This window comes from Callospermophilus lateralis, chromosome 1 (assembly GCF_048772815.1).
Source record: "Callospermophilus lateralis isolate mCalLat2 chromosome 1, mCalLat2.hap1, whole genome shotgun sequence".
NCBI classification, from domain to species: Eukaryota; Metazoa; Chordata; class Mammalia; order Rodentia; family Sciuridae; genus Callospermophilus; species Callospermophilus lateralis.
This window is the reverse complement of record NC_135305.1, coordinates 211,899,083-211,919,088: the sequence shown is the minus strand read 5'-3', so window position 1 is coordinate 211,919,088 and position 20,006 is coordinate 211,899,083. Positions and strand designations below refer to the sequence as shown.

The 20,006-nt window shown below is 51.3% G+C and overlaps 1 protein-coding gene across 4 annotated transcripts in view; it reads right to left on the bottom strand.

Moving 5' to 3' along the window:
• Positions 1-969: 969 nt before the first annotated feature.
• Positions 970-20,006, bottom strand: part of Brd4 (bromodomain containing 4) — an 84,972-nt gene continuing 65,935 nt past the window's right edge. For all 4 annotated transcript variants that reach the window (XM_076847170.2, XM_076847181.2, XM_077109384.1 and 1 more), the window contains 12 exons: positions 19,735-19,934; positions 19,040-19,335; positions 17,905-18,015; positions 8,463-8,515; positions 7,931-8,321; positions 6,778-7,365; positions 4,087-4,199; positions 3,826-3,988; positions 3,562-3,692; positions 3,237-3,442; positions 2,901-3,153; positions 970-2,580 (listed from right to left, as the gene is read on the bottom strand). In XM_076847170.2, coding sequence (XP_076703285.1) covers positions 2,512-2,580; positions 2,901-3,153; positions 3,237-3,442; positions 3,562-3,692; positions 3,826-3,988; positions 4,087-4,199; positions 6,778-7,365; positions 7,931-8,321; positions 8,463-8,515; positions 17,905-18,015; positions 19,040-19,335; positions 19,735-19,934 — 2,574 coding nt within the window. In that variant the 3' untranslated portion in view covers positions 970-2,511. The remainder of the gene's footprint in view (positions 2,581-2,900; positions 3,154-3,236; positions 3,443-3,561; positions 3,693-3,825; positions 3,989-4,086; positions 4,200-6,777; positions 7,366-7,930; positions 8,322-8,462; positions 8,516-17,904; positions 18,016-19,039; positions 19,336-19,734; positions 19,935-20,006) is intronic.

Below are 20,006 nucleotides of genomic sequence, written 5' to 3'. Positions count from 1 at the left end.
ACAAAACTATCCAACTCAACCACTGACTCAGCCTGGGAAGTTTCTGAACAAAACAAATAACAAAAATGAAGAACGTGAGATGAGATGGAAGAAACCCCCCAAAACCAAAATATGTCAAATTTGAACTGGCACAGTTCAAACACGCACAGGTATATGAAGTGCCTGGGGTGGGCAGGGACACTGAGGAAGTTGGGGGGCCACTGACTGGATGCCTTAACTATACCCTCCCTAGGAGGTTTGGCAGATCCTAAACAAGACAAGGAAGGATCTTCATGGTTGAAAAAGGGGAATGTGGGTTAATAAACAGTGCTAGAAATGTTTCAGTTTGTCTCCGCATACAAATAAATCATATGCTTGAACCTTACAACCTTGGGGCTGTTCTTGGTGCCATCCATTCCTTGTGGCTGGGGTATGTGCGTTCGGTAAGCCCACTGGCAAGGAGGCCATTTGTGGGCTTTCTGGAGTGGAAATGTGTGCATTCGTGTGTGTGTGTGTGTGTGTGTGTGTGTGAGAGAGAGAACAAGGATCCTATTTTGGGGGAATGTACACTTACCTAAGAATATCTGGTTAACCCTGAGCTTAAATGAAAGGAGGGGTTAGGTAGAGGCAAGCAAGGTGGGATAAGTGGCCCAAATCCTTTGGTAAGTGGGGGACAAGGTGGAGGACAGCAAATAGGAAAAGTACGGTCTGGAGTTTGGCCAAAGTTCTATTGGGGCATGTCACCCACCTAGGCCAAGATCCACAGGAAGGATGATGGGTTATCTGGGCTTCCTGTCACACCTTCAGCTTGGGGTGGCTGCTGTGAGCCTAAGTGGCTCCTGCCCAGGAAAAGCAGGAACAGGCTACAGGAAAGGGGTTATGTTGTCATTGTTGGTAGTTCTTGTGGCCTAGGTCCTGAGAGAATAGAGGAACCTGGGCCTAGCCTAGGCAACAGTTGGTTCACAAAGAAATGTCAGGGAGACACCAGCATTAAAAAAGAGAGATGTGTTTATTCCATGATCAGTACAGACCAAATGCATATTCACCGTATGAAAGTCAAACCAGTCAGTGACTCCAGAGTTTGGCCAACACTGAGGCACCAGCATTGTGGTGTAGTGGGTTCTCATGGCACTCATAACCTCGCCAAGGGCTCCAATTATTAAAAAAAAAAAATTATGGGAGGGAGCAGCCAACTGGTTGGGACTGGATACTGGGCAGGGAAAGCCTCTGCCTCAGTCTGTGCCCCTTCACCCCCTAGTTCCTGGAGCCCACCTAAAATCCTCAGTCCCTTCCTTTCTTGGTTAAAAAACAAAAACAAAACAAAAAACCCCCCAAACAAAACACAGACTTGACATTAAAAACAAAGAAAGAAAAGCCAACAAATGGCAGGAAGAAGGGGATCGCAGCTTTCTGGTTTATAATTAAAAATAGACTAATAGTTTGAAACCGAGTAAAATATAGGCAGGTTTTTTTTTTTGTTGTTGTTGTTTTTTGTTTTTGCTGTTTTTTTTTTGTGGATTTTTTTTGAGTTTTGTTTTTTTACACTGGTTTGGTGGAGTCACCAACAAACTTCAAACAAAGATATGTCAACTATGTTCACTATACAGTACAGCCACGGTCACACACTACCCACAGTGCGGTGGGAGCCGCCGCTCAATGAGACGATCACACCATTTCGGAGATAAGCAGTGCCATTGTGTCTGGAGAAGAGAGAATTAAAAATAAAATAGAATTCAACAACAAAAATATATATATATAGAAAAAAAAAAACAAAAACAAAAACAAAACAGAAACACAGGTGGGAAGGAACTGACTTTGGTTGGTGGCCTCACTCCCCGGACAAGGCCCGCCCACACTCATGGGACGGTCACCTCGATCAGAATTGCCATGGACACACACACACCTCCACGGCACTATTCCCTTTTGCACAAGCGAACACTTATAGAGAGCGGCTCTCAATTAAAGGCTTGTGGGGGGAGGGGAGGGAGGGGTCTGTTCAAGGCAAAGTCAGTGCCAGCAAGGGGATGTGGGCCACTGCCCTCGTCCGCTGCAGCCCACTTGGACCTGTCCTGGCCTCTTAGGAGCAAGCGGCGATGGCTAGGGTGTGGGGAAAGACTCCCATCAGGCAGGACGTCACAAACGTCATGTTCTCAGGGACAGAAAATCAGTCTCGGTGGCGGCAGCGACAATGTCCTGTGTATACTGTGTAGACATTTGGCGGAGAGAAGGGCTTCTGCCCCACACACGGGGACACAGGCCTTGAGTCCGGCCGGCACTTGCTCTTGCTCGTATTGAGGCGTGCTCTGAGCTGACGTCCTGTGAGAGGGGTGGTGGGACGTCCCTCCGGCTGGCTGTAAGGCAGATGGGCTCTGCAATCTTCAGCTGCCCTTCAGGCCTGCCCTGGGCATAGCATGCAGTAGGGCCAGGCCTGGAGACACCCCGGCCCCTGCTACCGCCTCCACTGCCGTCCCTAACACTATGGAGAGTCAATGTTTTGCCAGAAAATCAAAGTCAGAAGTCACCTAGGCGCTCTCAGAAAAGATTTTCTTCAAATATTGACAATAGATCACTTTGAAAATTCATGTCAATCGTAGCTGCCATCTGGAGAGAAAGAGGAAGGAGGGTGGGAATGAGTTCAGGTGCCCTGCTTCTACTGTGGCTCTAAGACTTTCTCTATACCCACCACCATGTTGTCTGGGTTCGGCCCCTCACACCTTCCCCAGGATTCTTCCCTCAGCGCCCATTCTCAAAGCACTTGGGCCATTTATGTCCCAGTTGAGCCACCTCTGAGACCTGAGGTTAGCCTGGAGTGCACTGGCAGGCCTAGGCTCACTATCTGCCCCTCCCACTCCTAGGCCTCCTTTGCCAGTTCCTGCAGGTAGACTTCTGCCCAAGAGTCCCCACTATAGTCCCAAACTCACGGCCTCCCGGCGCCTTCGCTCCTGCTCCCGCTTCCTGGCCAATTCCCTCTGCTGGTCCAGCATGGACTGGGGCTGGGAGCTTTGGGCTTGGGGGGTGGCGGCGGCAGCCACAGCGGCAGCCTGCTGCTGCTGCTGCTGCTGCTGCTGTTGCTGTTCCTGCCGTTGCTGCTGCTGCTGCTGCTGCTCCTGGCGCCGCCGTGCCTCCTCATGGGCTCGCCGTGCCTGCTCCAGTGCATCTTCGTCCTCTCGGCTCCTGGGCAGAGCAGGGCCCTGGGTCAGCCTGGGGCCTTGGTGTGGCCCTGAGAGCCCCGATGCCCTGCCCGGACCACAGCCCACCTCATGCGCTCCTGCCGCAGTCGCTCTTTCTCCTTCTCTGCATGCTCAGCCTGTGCCTTCAGGGCCTTCTCACGCTCTTCCTTTTCCCGAGCAGCACGGCGAAACTGTTCGAAACTATCACTTGATGACTTGGCTGTAGAGGATGGGGTAGTTGGATGCTTCTGTACCAGGCTTGCCCAGGAGCCCATGTTCTTGATTTTCAGGTCCTGTAGGGCAGAGAAATGAAGAGTGAGAAGCCTACTATGCTTGAGTAGGGAGCTCGTCCCTCTAAGGTGCCTCCCTGGTGTGGAGGACCTCAGGGCAACCATAGGCCTATTATCTCTACCTTTTTGGGTGCCACTGGCGTCTTAGGCTCCTGTTTCTGTTTGTCCTTGTCAGGGGCCCCTGGAGGGGCTGCATTCTGTTCAGGGGGCCGGATCACAGGTCTCCCAACATCCACAGGCTTCAACTCAGGTCCTGGAACACAAACAGCCTGTGGGCCAGGGCCTACCTTATCCCGGTGGGGCACGATCCATGGCCCCACAGTAAGCTCATGTCTGGCACAGGGCTGGGATCCTGAGCTCCAGCTGTGGGCAAGGAGGGCACTCACGCTGGGGCAGGTGGACTGGGGCCTTGATGCTCTCTGGGTGTTTCGGGGGCTCCGGCCGCAGAGAGGGACTGAAGGGCTCACTGCGGATGATGGGTGAGTGGATTTTCTCCTCTTTCACCACCACAAGGGGCTGGGGCTGGACCACTGAGGCCTTATGCAAATCCTGAAAGAGCAGAGGCACAATGGTTGGTGAGGCAGGCAGACATCCTGGCTGTGGTCCATGCCTGCCCCTGAGGGCTGTGACCCAGCTTGGCCCTTTACCTGCTTCTTAGGCTGGACATTTTGCTGGGGTGGAGACTGGTGGGTCAGGCTCTGGAACTGTGGCATCTGGGGGGAATGTATCATAAGCGGGGAGGGGGCTTCACGGAGGTGACCTAGGAAAGGGCACAAGGAGTATGTCAGGGGGCTAGTGTAGAAGCCACCAGCCCTGGGCCTTGAGTAAACTATAACAGGAAGGGAAATCCTGGTAGTAGAACCAGCATGAGGCCTGGTCAGGCTTGAAAGAGTAAAGATCCTCTACTGGGCCTGCCTGGTAAGGATTTGATTCCCCTCCTCCAAAAGGCTGAGTGCTCCCTATCTCTCAGGATATGGGGCCCTTTCAGCCACGTCCCTGGGCTGAGTGCTCAAAGGGCTTTATGGAGTCCCATGACACCAGTACTAGTATATTCATCTTTCTACATACCAGACGCAGGAAGCTTTGAAAACCACACCTCCTGATATGTGGGGTTCTCAGGTGGGGTCCAGGACTAGTAGTTTTTGAAAGTAGTTTTAGTTCTGAAGTGTGGCTTGGGCTAAACACAAGGGATGTCAACCCAAAAGGATGAACCTGGCTAACCTCCCTGCTTTTCCTCTGAGCAACCTGGCCCACCTGGGTGGTTGCTGAGTATTTGGGGCTTAGTCCCTGGGGGTGAGGGTGGGGATCTTCAGGATCCTTCCTAAAGTCCTATACCCTAACTCAGCTTATCAGCGAAACGGGCAAGACAGGGACAGGACTCCACCTGAACACAGCAGGTAGAACAGATCCGGAGGCTTTAAGCTAGCCCACTATATTGGCTAGGAGAGACCCAAAGAGTTGCAGGTCAAGAGGAATTCTGGACAGCCCTGCTGCTGGCCACTGGGAAATGGACCATGGAGTACTTCAGTCTTCTCAGCTGTACAGTAAGGAAACTGAGACCCAGGTCATAGTGAGCCAGCCCCTCAGGTCCAGGCAAGGAGCCAAGTCCCACCCAATCCAATGCAACCCAGACACCCTTCTGCCCAAATCCTTGCCTGAAAGAGGTCTTGCCACCTGATACAGTTTGACTAGTTACAGCTCAGGACAAGCCACAATGCCCACAAAAGTAAGCGCTGCCTTTCCAATGTGCTCTGAGTTCGACTTCATGCTTCTCACTGAGCAATCTAATTTGGTCCTATATGTTGACCTCCTCCAGGTCCTGCTTCAAAGCCACTGTCTATCAGCAAAGGTACTCCTGGGTCCTCCAAGGGCCTCCCAATTGAAGGTCCCTATCTTGGTAAGCCTGGAGTAGACCATAATGCCCCAGGTGTGTCATACCCTCATGTTACTCTCTAAAGGTAGGTCTCACACCTCCCTCCAAAAAACACTAATAAAATTTGCTTGGAGCCTACACTGTGGCAATGTTTGCCCTGTTCTTAAAGCCTCATAACCCTGTGGGGTTGGTTTTACTCGTCTTGACACTACTTCCCATTGTAGTGGGTGGACCCCTTTGGATGCTACCATCTTCTTCTGCTGGCCCGGGTTTTAGCCTGGTTCCAGTGATCCACAGGCCACATGAATACAACGGGCTCCCATCTAGGGCTAGACCCTTGGGCCAATGCTGTAAGGAACCATCCTCCTGCTGGTAGCTGTAGAGGGATGGCAATGAAAAGCTGACCAGGTGCCCAGGGATGCCGGCTAAGCCTCTGTGGAACTCTTGACAACTTAGTCTTTGGCTCAAAGACCCCAGCTGGGTTCAAACCCTCACCACTCCTTATTCCCCTTCCTAGGCTGTAGGAGTTTGAGTGGGGGTTTGGGATTCAAAGACTTGGCCTGACGTCCTAGGCTATTGGCCTAAGCTGCCTGAAATGCCAGTTCTTCTGTCATCTGTTGATCACCTTCCTCCCACAGGGAAGCTTGGCCTGCTCTGGGCTGAGAACAGCCACAGCTGCACAGTGATGAAGCCCTACACCAGTTTTTCCCAGGGAGGACAGACAGCTGCTCTCAGATTAGGACATGGGCAATCCATTTGGCACCTGGAAGCTTTTGTTGGATTTAGGAGCAGCCACAGCCCTGTTCTGCTCTGCTGCTCAATTTGTGGGCTACACCTGGAGAGCCCCCAAGGCAGACTGTACAACCTACACTGTCAGTCCAGGATCATTGTCCTGATCCTTAATGTTACCATATCATAAGATATAAGCTGGGACATGGCCAGAATATTTTGATTACCAGGTCGGCCTCACAGTGCTGAGAGCAGAGCCCCCCTGTTTCAAAACAGCACTCATAGCCCAGACCTGCTCCAGGCTTTGCCTGAATCTTATTTCCATCTTGTTTACTAATTCAACTATTGCTTGTACCATAGTCACCTCCTCCAGGAAGCCTATTCTGAACTCCAAAGGTGGATTAGGTGCCTCCCTGGGGCTCCTGGATTCCCCACCTTGCAGGAGTTAAGGGTGCATTGCCATGTTCTTGACTGTGTGTTCTAAGAGAGGAAGAAAGGAAGCCTTACTTTGAGCAATCTCAGTTTGCAAGCAAGACAGACATCTAATAAAGACACTGTAGGAAGCACCAATGCTCCCTGGGTACAGCCCCTCTCTTCAACTGCCCCAAGCATTTGAAGCTCAGTTCTGAGCTCATTATAGTCTGGAACATAAGCTAACTCTTTTTTTTTTCTCCCCCAAGAATAAAACTCAGGCCCAATACTGGCCTCCCCAGAGCCCAAGGGCAGGGGCACTTACCAGTTGAGTAGGGGTCCGACTTGTGGTGCCGGGGTGAAGGGTGATGCTGGATAACTTGTTGAGGTTTGGCTGGCTGGGCTGGGGGTGGCTGCTGGCCTGGGGGTGGGTGGGGTGGCTGCTGGCCTGGGGGTGGTGGAGGTTGCTGGATGTGGGTGGAGAACTGCATGGGTTGCAAGTGCACTGGTCGTGGTGGGGGCTGGTGCTGCTGCTGGGGTGGCGGCTGGGGCTGGGGTGGTGGTGGTGGTGGTGGCTGCTGCTGGAGCTGCTGTTGCACAGAGGGATGGGGTGGGGGGGGCAGGGGTGGAGGGGGCTGTGATTGCACCTTCACGGAAGGGAGTAGCGGCGTTGGGGGCTGCACCTTCTGCAGTTGCTGCAGATACAGCTGCATCTGCATGGAGGTGAGGGGTGGGGCAGATGGCTCTTCATCCTCCAGCAACACTTGGGGTGGCTGGGGCATAGGGGGCTGTGGGAGCAGGGGTGGCTGAGTCAGGGCAGGTGACACGGCAGGGGGCCGGGTGGGCTTGGGAGGGAGGGCAGCAGCTCGGTTGCTGGGCCGCGATGGCTGCTGGGGCAGTGCGTTGTGCAAAGCTGGAAGAACACAACATTGAGGCAGTGAGGTCAAAGAGCCCTGTGACCAAGGCTAGCCTTTCTGCTCTACGCTGACCCCACCTGAACTCTAGTGACCTCCTTTTGGCCTCTTATCAACTAGCACTCTCTCCCCACCCTCTATAGCTGTGCTGTTCCCCCCAACCCTTCCGCTGGCTGTTTTCACACAGCTTCCTTAGGACTCAGTACAGGCCTTGGTCACATACTCACAGACCTTCACCAGTTTATCAGGATGGTGATGGTCCTGTCCTACATCATCCACTACATGCTCTCCAGGCTCCACAGGACTAACTTTTATCAGGATGTGTTCCTACATCCCCCAAATGTGAACTGCAGAGGGATCCCATCATTTTTCACCTAACACAATGCCTGGTCCCACAAAAATGAATCCGTATCTTCTGTATTAAAATGCTAATTCCATGCCACTTTTATTTAAAGATGGTCCCAAGAAGCTGCTGACCTGAGCAGCTGAAGCTAAGAAGTTGTCTGAAGTACCCAGTTATAGCAGGGTAGAACCCAGGTGGAAGGGGGCAGTGCCATGGCTCACCTGGAGGAGAGACCACGGCGTGCTGGTTGAGATGGGGCGGAGTGCTGTGCTCAGGTGGTTGGGGCAGGTGAGGGGGCAGCTCAGGCTGCGGCAGATGCAGAATGGGCTGTGTGAAGTGGCCGATGGGGTCGAAGACACTGCCTGGGAGCTGCGGCTCCAGAACTGGCACCTGGGCTGCGATGAAGGGTGGGGGCGACGACTTCATCACGGGGGCTGCCTGCTGTGGCATGGAGGGTGTGGGTGGTGGTGGTGGGGGTGGTTGCTGCTGCTGCTGCTGCTGCTGCTGCTGCTGTGGAGGCGGTGGTGGTGGGGGCTGCTGGGGAGGAGGGGGTGGCTGCTGGGGCACAGGAGCCGGGGCCGGCTGCATCTGCTGATGGTGGTGGTGATGGTGCTGCAGGCAGACAGAAAGATATAGAGGCTGATATCAGGCAGGCACAACAGGCCCAGTCAGCCCCAAGGTGCCCCTGGGGCCGAAAACTGAGTGGCCTGCCAGCTCTCACCTAAGGGAGAGGACAACCCTGAGGCCACATACCTTCTTCTGGTCCCTCCCGGGATGCCCCTTCTTTTTTGACTTCGGAGCCATTTCTGCAGAGAAAAAAAAAGGTGGTAAGGCTCTGGGGGAGGTCATAAGCTGGCTTTGAATGCAGAAGAGGAAAAAAAGGGTGCAGGGCTTTGAGGGTATCTAGGTTGATCCAGAATGGTCATTATGGGAAAGGGAATGATGGGTGTCACCTATCCATCCACTTTTCCTAGTGGGGGCTATGCCTGAAAAAAGCCTCTCCTGCCAAGCTGGACCACCAGTGCCATTAAAGGATCATCTGCTGGCCACAATGGAAATTGAGCTAAAGAGTTCTTGCCCAAGGCTTTCCCCTATCCGTGTGTCATTTTCGTTGTCCATGTGCTTTGGACCCCAACTGGCTGTTTTGGGATAACCTACGATGTTGAAAATGATCCAATTCATTGAAGAGCTGAGAAAAATGAGCTGAGAAGTTAAGGAGACTTGTTCAGGGTTACACAGCTAAAGTGTAGCAATCTGGGGCCTCTAATTGCATTGCCTTCTGAGACCCTCACCTTCCCATTGTCCCAGGGGAAGCAATGGCTGGGGTTGAGAGACCAGTGCTGTCATGGCCTGGTCGCAGAGCCACAGGATGAGTGAGGAAAGTACCATCAGTGGGAATGTAGAGAGGGTCCCCCCAGTGAGCACCTTTGGAGAGGAAAGGAAGCAAATTAACCTCCACAGAAAGAACAGGTACAAACAGGGCAGATGCCCATTGTCATGGATATCAAAGGAGGAGGACTCCAGCCTGCTTCCTCTTCCCTCAGGGGAGAAGTCCATTCTCTGGGGCAGAGCCATGTTTCAGAGAAGACAGCATGTACCCTAACTTCTCTGGGGCCATTGGCTTGGTATTGACATCGTGTAGACATTTCTGGGGTGTGCCTGCCTCCTTGACGCATCCTTTATGGCTTGTGCACTCACCTCTGCTCCTTTCCCAGAGGTTCATACTAAAGAATGTTTACCAGCTGGATGCCTCCTCAATAGATGGTGTACCAGTTCCAGAGAAGGGAACCACCCCAGCCTGTGCTCCCAGGCTGGCAAGTAATATAGGTAGAATCTTTCAGATTCTTGTCATGGAGGCAAGAATCTCATACCTTGTACCTTTGCCTGGCTTCCCCTGAACTCCTTGCCAGGACGCCAAACCTTACTGCTGGTTTCAGAGGATGTATGCTTTGTCTAAATCGAGGCTACCTCTCTGCTCAGAGTTGTTTCTCGAGGGCTGTGCTAAGCTTTTGAGATGCATGACCTTGAGGTGCAGTGTGCCACCAAAGGGATAAGAAAAAACCTCATGCCTTGTAAAAGCTCACCACTCCATGGCAAAAGACAAGACATGGACACACACCTCAGCAGCTGTAGACACACGTCCTCATACAAATGGTGATGGCAGCAAGTGAGGACATCTAGGACATGGGAACCAAAGATGAGGTTCCAAATCCAAACACCAGGATACAGGGCTCAGGACTCTAGGTTAGAGTAAAAATCTAGAGGGGTGTTCTTTTAGATGAGATATACAAAAGAGGTCAGTTTTGTAAGCCTGCAGGGTCAAGGCAACATCTGTTTGCTGTGAGGCTGGAGGAACACTAGCTGGAGAGGCTAGATGCCTCTGGACCATAGGTGAGGTGAGGTTTGCAGAGCTCTGATGTCTTACGAGGCACAGGCCACTGAACCAAGGAATAGGAGGAGCAGTCCTGGACCTCTCCAGGATAAGCTCTTCTAGCACCTGTTCCAGTGCAAGGTGGTGGTGGGCAAGAGTAGCTATTCAAATGCTGGGCACACTTCTGAGGAAACTTGGCACAGAAAAGGGAAGTTAGGGAAAGAAGCAAGGTCACCATGTGAAGTCTGACCTAGAGAAGCCTCAGAAATATGTCCAGACATGGTCCAGTGGTGGAAAGGGGCTGAGTGGGGCCATGGTGGCACGTTGTCCTTGAACAAAGCATTCCTTTTTCCCTTACAGAAAGGAGGGGTAGTTGAGCGGAGGTCCACACGATCAGGCATGGGACAAAGTACAGCGGGCTCCTAGGGATTCTAAGGAGTGTCTTGGGTGCCTCGGAAAGCTCACAGGGAGTGTGTTCCAGGTTTGTCTCCTGAGAGAAGGTGGAAGGCTGGACCTAGATGAGACTAAAGGAGCCAGTGGTGGGGCCAAGGAGAGAGGGAGTGTGTTTGGGGACAGCCCTATTTGGCTCCCATAGCCTGGGCCTTGTGTTGGAGTTACCAGTAAGAAGACAAGACATGAAGTGCACAGCTTCACAACACACCAGCCCCAGACACCCCCACACAAAACTCTCTGGAAAGGGTTACATGGAGATGGCCTCAAGTACTGTGTGATCTTTATTCCATGACAATCTTCAACTCAACACAAATTTCATCTTTACATAGGATATTAATTGTACAAAGGAATAAAACGTTTTGTAAAATCTGATTAAAACACTGATTTCTCCCATCCCACCCCCCACCCAGCCCCACTTCAGCCAAGGAGACAAAAAAGAGGGTGCAGGGCAGTGTGGGGTGGGGTAGAGAAGAGGAGCCCTCACTAGCTCCCCAAAAGGACCCCAGCTAGCCCTTGGCTGAATCCTTCTATTGCCTGGGAACAGGAAGCTGCCAACAAGGAAGAGTGTGTGGGTACTGTCCTCTCTGCTGTTCCCCAGGCACTCAGCACAGGTGACAGCTTAAGTCTATAGAGCTCTCAAGCTCAATGGGCTCTGGATATGCTCTGCCAGATGGAAGCCCCATAGGCAAGAAAGATGGGATGGAGAAGGACCAAGGAGGACCCAGCAGGAGAACTGGACTGTAGCTACAACCTGTATACACCTTGTCGGGGTGAGAAAAGGGGTGGCATGTGGCTGAGACACTGTGGGAATCCAGGCTGCCATTTGGTCCAAGACAGCAGAATCTTCCCAGAAAGATAATGCCAGCAGCTTCCCAAGTGTCCTGTGGGAATCTCTGGGCACAAAGCGCCCCATCCCAGCCAAGCCAAGTTCACTGGGAACACATAAGGCGCAGGCCAAAGGGCAGCTCAAAATAGTCTGTTTGGCAAATGGAGCTGACTGGAAGCCGGATGCCTGGAAAGGACTGGGAGTGGCTTAGGAACTCAGAAGTATCACTGCAGGGCCCTGGGAAATTTGGGGGAAGCTACGGCTAGACCCCGTGGCCACAGCAGGTCTGGAGCAGTGAGCAGCACAAGGACACAAGGAGCTGAGGAGGGCTGCCAGACTTTTCCAGGCAGGCACCCACAACCTGACAATAAATGGCACCTCCTCAATGTGCTTCCAGCTCCAGAAGGCAGACTCCAAGGTTCCAGGAGATGGCAGACCTCTAGGAAGTACACGTAAACTACACACTTTTAAAAAGAAGGGGAAAAAGAGCCCTCTAGAATGCAGACAGAGTTTCTTAGGGAACATTTCATGTTAGGCAGTATTTTTTGCTGAGATGTTGGTCTCATGACCAAAAAAAGGGCTGATATTTAATTTTAGAGCAAAAAAGCTATCTGGTGCCCCTGGAAGGGCTTGGATGATGTGGCCACCCTCAAGTGCCCCAGCCCCAGTGCCTGTCATCATCATTCTAGGGGACTGGTAATGCCCCTGAAAAGATGGGCAACAGGTGGCCCACAAGGGGCTGTGGTTGATGGCCTGAGTGACCCTCACCAGAAGCTCTGGAAATTACTTTCCTCTTGAGGAAAGAGGCCAAAGAGGTTGGGAAAATGCCCACCAGGCAACATAAACTTCTAGAAATAGAAATAATGGGGATGGAAGGAGGATTTCAGGAGGCTTGAGTAGGCTGTGGCTGGTGATAGCCTCCTAATCAAGCCAACCAGGATGGCCCCACTGAGTCTTCCGGGGCCCAGATGGCCTTGTCTCTGAAGCCCCCACTCCTTGTATGGGGAAGCTGGGGAGGTCAGAGTATTCTTTCTTGTGCTAAAAGAAATCTTTCCTGGGCCAAAGTCACTTGAAGGCCTGAGAGGGAAGCACTTAGGGTCTGGAGTCTCAGAAAAAGAGGGAATGAAGAAAGAAAATATACTGTGATCAGGCTTTGCACATGGAGGAGCACCACATTTACATGTATATGGGGGGATTGTCATCACCCTCCAGGAGATGCTACCCACCCAAAGGACCCCAGATGATCAGGGAGGCTGGGCACGATAGCCAGGCAGTCTTTGCACAGGGAGGCCTGGGTGACCGGCCAGGCAGGCAGCCTTCCCAAAGGCGGGATTAGGCGTGTGCTGCTGGACATGACTAATCCACCCCAGGGGACAGGCCCAGGGCTCTGAGGAATTCCATAACTTGATGGAGTCCTGTCCCTTTCACAGAAGAAAATGGACTTAAGCTATAGCTTGCTGGGAAGGAATCTGGAACTGAAGACCGTTTTATTAAGAGTCCGTGTCCAATGATTAGGCAGGACCTACATAGAGGAAGAGAGAAACCAGTGTGAGAGAAATGGTGTGGAATCAAGTCACAAGAACAGAAGAACTGCAGACTGAGCCAGTCTTCTGTGCCCCAGTGGCTGACAGGGCACGAGAGAATGGTGCTGGAGACTAAGAACCCTGCCTAATGCAGGAACAGACCCCACCTTTCCTTTAGAAGGGCCATGGATCCAGCATGTTCAGACCTCTCCAAAATTGCCCTGAGCTTATTCACACTTCTAGACAGAACACCTGTTTCCACTAACAAGTTCCATATGTGTCCCAACTGCCTGCCTGCTACATCTACTTCACCATTACTAAATTGCTCTCTTTCAATGTCAGAGACACCTCCCCCCTCCGTCCCACTAGCCAGTATGTTAAGCCCATCAGTCATCTGCTAACTCGAGTCTTCTTCTTTGGTGTGGCTAGAGAACCACCACCCCTGACAGGGGTGTGGAGTGCAGGACCTCCAGATGAGGGAGGCAAAGAGCAGAGCCTCATCTTTGCATTCCTCTAGATCCCCAAAGCAAAAACGAACAAACAATAAATAAACCCCATGAATTATAAAGAAGACTCCATGACACTACCGAGGAAGGGGGTGGGGATGGAGAAGGACCAAGGAGGAAAGTCTTGTCCTTCCCTTCCTTTTCCAGGGCATCAAACATGGTTTCCGGATCAGGGAGGGGCACCAGGCAAGTCCACCCTTGCAGCAGCAACAGAACCATACCTCTGCTGGAGTCCTAGATGCAACAACACACTGCTCCCTGGTCCTCAACACATGCCTGGGAAAACCCCACCCACCATGGCCTCTCACTGTAGGCCACATTCCATAAGGATGGCCCTCAACCCAGTGAAGCCCCAAACTCCTCCAGCTGTAACTCATGTGTGTGTGTGTGTGTGTGTGTGTGTGTGTATGTGTGTGTATGTATACGGTAGTCACATGGCTGTGCAGACCCCCAACCCCTACATGGACTTCACTCCTTTCCAAGGGCAAATGTCATACCCTGGGAGCAGGCAAGTCACAGCCTAGAGATATGACTGGAATGAGTCCCTCAAAGACTCTGGGGGCCAAGAAGCCCAGACTGGTTGTGTGGTTAAGAGTGTCCCATGGCCTCTCTCTGCACTTCCCAGCTCAAATCCTTCCAAAACATCCAACATTCCTTTTTACCCTGGAGCTAGTAAGAAACGCCCACATGCTCTCCAATCCTGGGAAAAGGAAATCAGGAGACTAAAATAGCTGCACTGTGTTCTGCTGTAACCATAAGACCAGGACAAAATCAGAGAAAATCTCCACATATGTCCCGGAACCTCTGTCTTGGCACAGATACGTGTGGGGGTGCTCCTGAAAGGGATGCAAACTGTGCGGCCACCACTGCCTACCAAGACCTGTGCACGGCATTTGAGAAGTGCCAGATGTCAGCAACATGATAAGTGAGATCTGGAGGAAAGTCCTAGGATATCCCATGCCTCATGCCAGGGAGACTGGATCCCAGTGCTGGTGAAAGCAAAGGCTGTAGCCCACTGGGAATGGCAGTGAGAAGGGGAGAGCCTACAATGTCTGCCTCCAGCCTGCCCAGGCCAGGTCTGCAGGTGCTCTAGAAGTGGGGGAAGGGGGACATCTGGGTACTAATCCTGCATAAGCCAACACTGAACATGTAGTTCTATACTAGAGCTAGACTGAAGTTCACTGAAAACCATACAACGCAAATAAAGCTCAGTTCAGAGGAAGTGGTGGGACAGCACTGTGTGCTGCTGGGCAGGGAACAAGAAAATACACAGTGGTCAGGACCCAGCGGGGAAAGCAGCCCCCACACTCTCTCATCTGGGCAGTACCCTAAACTGCAACCTGGCCCCAGAGGTTCAGGATCCCAGCCCTGATCAGCCTGCAGCATTTTTGCATGGATGGCTGCCAGAAGAGGGCTCCATTTACCACCCTCTTCCAGAGTGATTTAGCACCACTCTTCAGTTTCTTTGGAGATTCATGCCCTGGACCAAGTCAGACTGATCCTTAATATAAGCAACAAAAATAGGCCCATTCAAGAATTTCAATTCCAATCCACATGGAAACATAAGAACAAGGAGGGCAAAACAAATTCCAAAAAACCAAGGAGAACTATATCTTCAGCACCCCACTACCCTTTCCACTTCCCCCAAGGCAGAGCTGCCTGTATCCACCATAGAAAATGGGACTTCTCTGCTTCTTTGGGACCTAGGAAAGCAGATATTGGAGGAGCTGCCTATTGGCACCCCTATCCCACCACCAGGAAGAGTACAATGTTCTTTGTGGCATGGGGTGGCAGAAAGATGCGTTCATCATTCACCATTGCCACATGTGTGCTCCCACTTTGGGAATCTGCTGTACAAACCACTTATAGTAGGTCCCTCCTGAGCAAAAGTACCTAGTCAGCTCATGACAGAGCTTGCCAGTACATATAGAAGGCAAAGGAAAAGCTACTGCTCCATCACCAGCCCTGCTTGCCAGCACTTAGAAGATAAAATGGAGCCAGGCAACACCCATGGTGGGGAGGACATTTGGGAAGAGGGAACATCCCCCCTTGAGGCAGCTAAGGGAGTGGTTTGAGCTGGATGAAAGGAGCCCGAGAGCATGCAAGCCAGCAGTTCTACCACCGTAAATCTCACCCTCTATCCCGCCAGGACGGCTGTTCCCAGGACTCTCAAATTACTTGTTGCACAATCTTTCCACTTTCTTTAAAGGGGGAAGTTAAAAAAAAAAAAAAAAAAAAGGCAGCAATGGAGAGCTGCTGAAAATTTGAGTTGTGGGATGGCCAGTGGCAGGAGTGGGGACAGGGCACCTATGGGAGCCCAGGAGGGTTTCTGCCTAAAGCAAACATGGAGAAGAGGGCTGGAGGGGACCAGAAACAAAGTCCACAGTCAGAGACTTGCAATTAAGACATGATGATCACAAGCCCCCTAAAATACAGCATCAGGCCAAAGCAGTCTCCCTGCACAATCCAGCCAAGTTGTTTTAGTGACTAGGTCCCCTGCCAGTTCAGCCTTTGGAGGTTTTCTTTTAGCTAGTGGGATCTTTAGAAGAAAAACCTAAAAAACCCCTGGAAGGAGCAGCGTGGTAGAAAACGCAAAATGTGCAAAAACCCAGAGGAAAGGAAAACTGGAGGCTTGGCTGGCACTGAAAGTGAAAAAGTCAGTGTTTACCGGGAATGCTAATTGGGATTAAGAATACAGCTATTCACCCTGTCAAGGGCAGGACTCCCCCTGACATTCTCCCACCCCCAGCCTAGGGCCAGACCGTTTTGGGAGATCAGGTGTACAGCACCCCCTGCTGGCTGATTGGGATAAAAAAGTAAAGAGGGGGAGAAATAATACAAGTAATAAAAAAAGTTAGGTTGGTGTGTTAGGAAAAAACAGAAGGTGAAGAATGGCAACAAAGGAGGCCAACAACATGCCCCAGGCAGTATCTCCAGCCAGTGATGAAGAAATGTAGAATAAACATGCCTTAGCAGATTGTATCTCATTTAAGCTGATCAAAAATGAGGTAGTCTAGACTACAAGAGTCCTGAAGAAGCCCCAGCCCACCCCAAGGTCCAGAAGTGCCTCTTTCCCCCAACCCCAGAACCCTTAAGCAGAGGTGGGCTCAGTCCATTTGACCCCATGTACACACACCTTGGAGCAACACGAATCCTCCCAACTGCTGCACAGAAGCCTTCACCTTCTTTGGAAATATTAGGCCATTATTTCTATGCATTCAATTTGTGGGGGTTAGCATTTATTTCAAATTAGATTAAAATTCGAACTGGGATAGGACTGTGGAAGAAAATGCCAGGAACCTCTTGACTCAAATACATCTTTCCAGATGGATCTGTATACCCCAATCCACCTGGCAAAGCATACCTGGGACCCCACAGTTGGGTCCCAGGTGTTCGGCTGCTGATCTACTCAGCTGATGGGACTTGACCTTTCTAGGGGCAAGCTCATTTGTATGATATATGCACGAGGCCTCCCAGCTTCCACGGCTCCTTCTCTACCCCTCCCCGAGGCCAGCCTGAGAACTTGCCCCCTAAGAATAATGAGAAAAATGCACACCTCGTGAAAAAGCAGTCTCCTTCCTACCTAAACTAGCTCCCAGCATTGCCACTTGCCTGCCCCTGCCCTCGCCCTCCAGCTCTAAAGCTGCTACACAGAAGGTGGGCTCTGATGGGGCACCAGTGCAGATCCACAGAACACAAGGAACTGTTAGAAGAGCAGGACATAGGTGTCCAGGTACATGCAGAGTGAGAGCAGAACAAGGAGCATTCTACACAGTAGTAATCACACTCTGGAGAGGATTAAGTGCCCAGAGCCCAGACTACAACAGATCAAAAGCAAACTGGCAATGCAGTCTGCCAGCTGCAGGTGGCTCAGCTCTCACCAGTTTGGCCAAGCACGTTCTCTGCAATATAGCACTGTATGCAACAGTGATGTGGGCAACATGTAGGGATGCAGTCTTCCCTGGGGCAAAAAGCTAGGCAGGGCCACACCAAGGTGATGGCATCACCTGGGTGCCAATACCCACAGTTCTGAAGACCTAGTCCCCTGCTTGTTACCCACCTGAGTTTTGCAGTGTCAATGTTTTTTTATTAGTATTTATTTTTTAGTTGTAGTAGGACACAAAGATATTGTGTACACACACACACTCACATATGTATGTTACATATATGTTGTAGATGGACACAATATCTTTATTTGTTTATTTTTATGTGGTGCTGAGACCGAACTCAGGGCCTCACACATGCTAGGCTAGTGCTCTACCGCTGGGCCACCACCCCAGCCCCAGTGTCAATGGTTTTGACTACTAGTCCTTCCTAGCTTAGGCCTCAGGAGTGGGGGTGTGAGGGACACATAAAGAGAATGACCACTGCAGCACAGGGTTACTCACCTCCCCTCAGGGAAAAAGTTAACAAGGGAGATGGACAGATAGAAGAGCCCATCAAGTTCGCCAGACTGTTGCCTTTGGGCACTGGTGGGAGGGGTCTAACAAAATGCTTTACAAAGGAGTCACCTAACCTGTTTCGGAGTCTTCGCTGTCAGAGGAGCTGGACTCGCTGGTGCTCTCTGACTCTGAGGACGAGAAGCCCTTCATCTTGGAGGAGCCAGCAATCACATCAACTTTCTCAGCTGCAATTCAAGCAACAGACACAGTGTCAGGTAAGATCCCCTACCCCCTATATGCTGTTAGCTATACAAAATGCCAGAGGAAGGACAAGTGGGAAGCCTGTGCCTCATGGGTCTGAGCGCTGTTCCTACCAACTGCCACTGTCACAGGACCTGAGTGGTCCCACATTTCCTGCTAGTAACCACTACACACTGGCTTGTGCTGGAATTTCAAGGTCCTATCAATTTCTTAGAAAATCCTTTGGAGGGTTTCTCAGGGATCTGGGAACAAGTCAGAGAGCAATTGTGAAGTACCGCTGGCCTTGGGGCTTCCCTAAGTTACCCTTCTGGCAGAGGGTGAAAAGGACCTATAAGAGACATGATGCCAGAGACAAAGCAAGACAGGGAAGAATCCCAGTGGTCTCCTAGAGCTCTCATCTAGTACGCGGATGGAGGCCCAGTGGATATTATAATACAGTGCACTTGAAGAGGAGCCAGGCTGGGCTGGGAATATAAAGAGTGTAAGCAAAAATGCACCAACACAGATCCCAAGCACTATGGTCCCAAGGGAAAACTTATGAGCCAAGGTGAGGCATACACAACTTGAAAAACATGCCTGGAGAGAGGCTCATATATCTACTAGAGAAGGACAGAGCGTGGCTCAGTTCTGACATAATGTCAGTACACAGATCCCTGGGATATGGCAGGTCTGTCTTTCCTTCTGGCCTTGCTCTACCCTGGCTCCAGATGTAGGAGGTAACTTTTGGGGGACTGAATGATAGGTAGCTGAGGATGGAAACAACTGCAGCTAAGAGTAAGGCTCAAAAGAGAGGTGCAGGTGGGCTGCAGACAGCCATCAGCCAGAGGATCTAGAAGGCTCTGATAGGTGAAGCATAAATGCCATAACCTTTCACAGGTTTTTGTGTTGAGGACATCAATTTTACAATAGGAAAAGAAGGATACAGAGGGAGAAAGGAGAGTCAGAAAGGGAAAATTAACTGAGGGTGTCCATGAGAAGGACCCCCATATCCAGAGGGCCCAAGTGCACCTTGAGGTTTCCTTTTCTTCCGCAAACAGGAGGTGACGTAGCGCTCCAATTCACGCAGTGTGGACGGCTTCAGAGTTTCAAAGTCAATCTCAATCTCATCGGGATTGGAGTTCTTCAGTGAAGGCTCCCGTGACTGAATGATGTGCACCACGCGGCCCAGCTTCTCACCGGGGAGCTTGTTGATATCCAGGCTGAGCTGTCGCTTCTCCTCATATGACATGGGTTTGCATTTGTCCTCTTCCTCTGACTCATATGTGGGAGGGGGCTTGCTCTTCATGGGTGCTGGCTCCTTCTTGCTATGAAGGGACGATGCAGACACCGTCAAGAACAGGTCTCCTGAGGAAGCCAGGCACTCATTCCTCCATGTATATGGGGGTAGGGGGCTTCCCACACCCCACCCAGCTGGTCTTCACAAGAAATAGGCTTGAGAAATTCATCCCCTGGGAATACCTAGTAAAAACTGACAACAAACTGACCAAGGGATGCACAAGCTGGGATGTGGCTGCATCCTTGGTGTCTACACCATACTATCCTCTCTTGCAAAACACAGGGAGCTCCAAAGACTCATCCCAGAGAAAAGGGAACAGAGAACAACTAAATGTTGCTGCAAGTGAGTGTCTGCCAGCCTGGCCCACCTCACCATGGGTGTGTTGGACAGAGGGTCCCCACCTAGAGTAGACTTGGGAAGCACAGACCTTGCACTGCTGTTGCTGCTGTTGTTTTTCTTCGTCTTTTTGGGAGGAAGTTCCTTGGCTTTGCTTTTCTTATTCTCCTCCACTTCCTCTTTCTTTTTGTGCTTTTCCTTTTTCTTTTCCTTCTTGTCTTTCTCCTTTTTCTTTGGTTTGTTCTGCTGGGGCTGCGAGAGGGCTGCAAGTTGTTCGTGCACGGCTTTGAGCTGTAGAGCAGACAGGCAAGATTTATACCCAGGGCTGAGATCTCCTTTTTATAACCCACACCCTGGGCATCA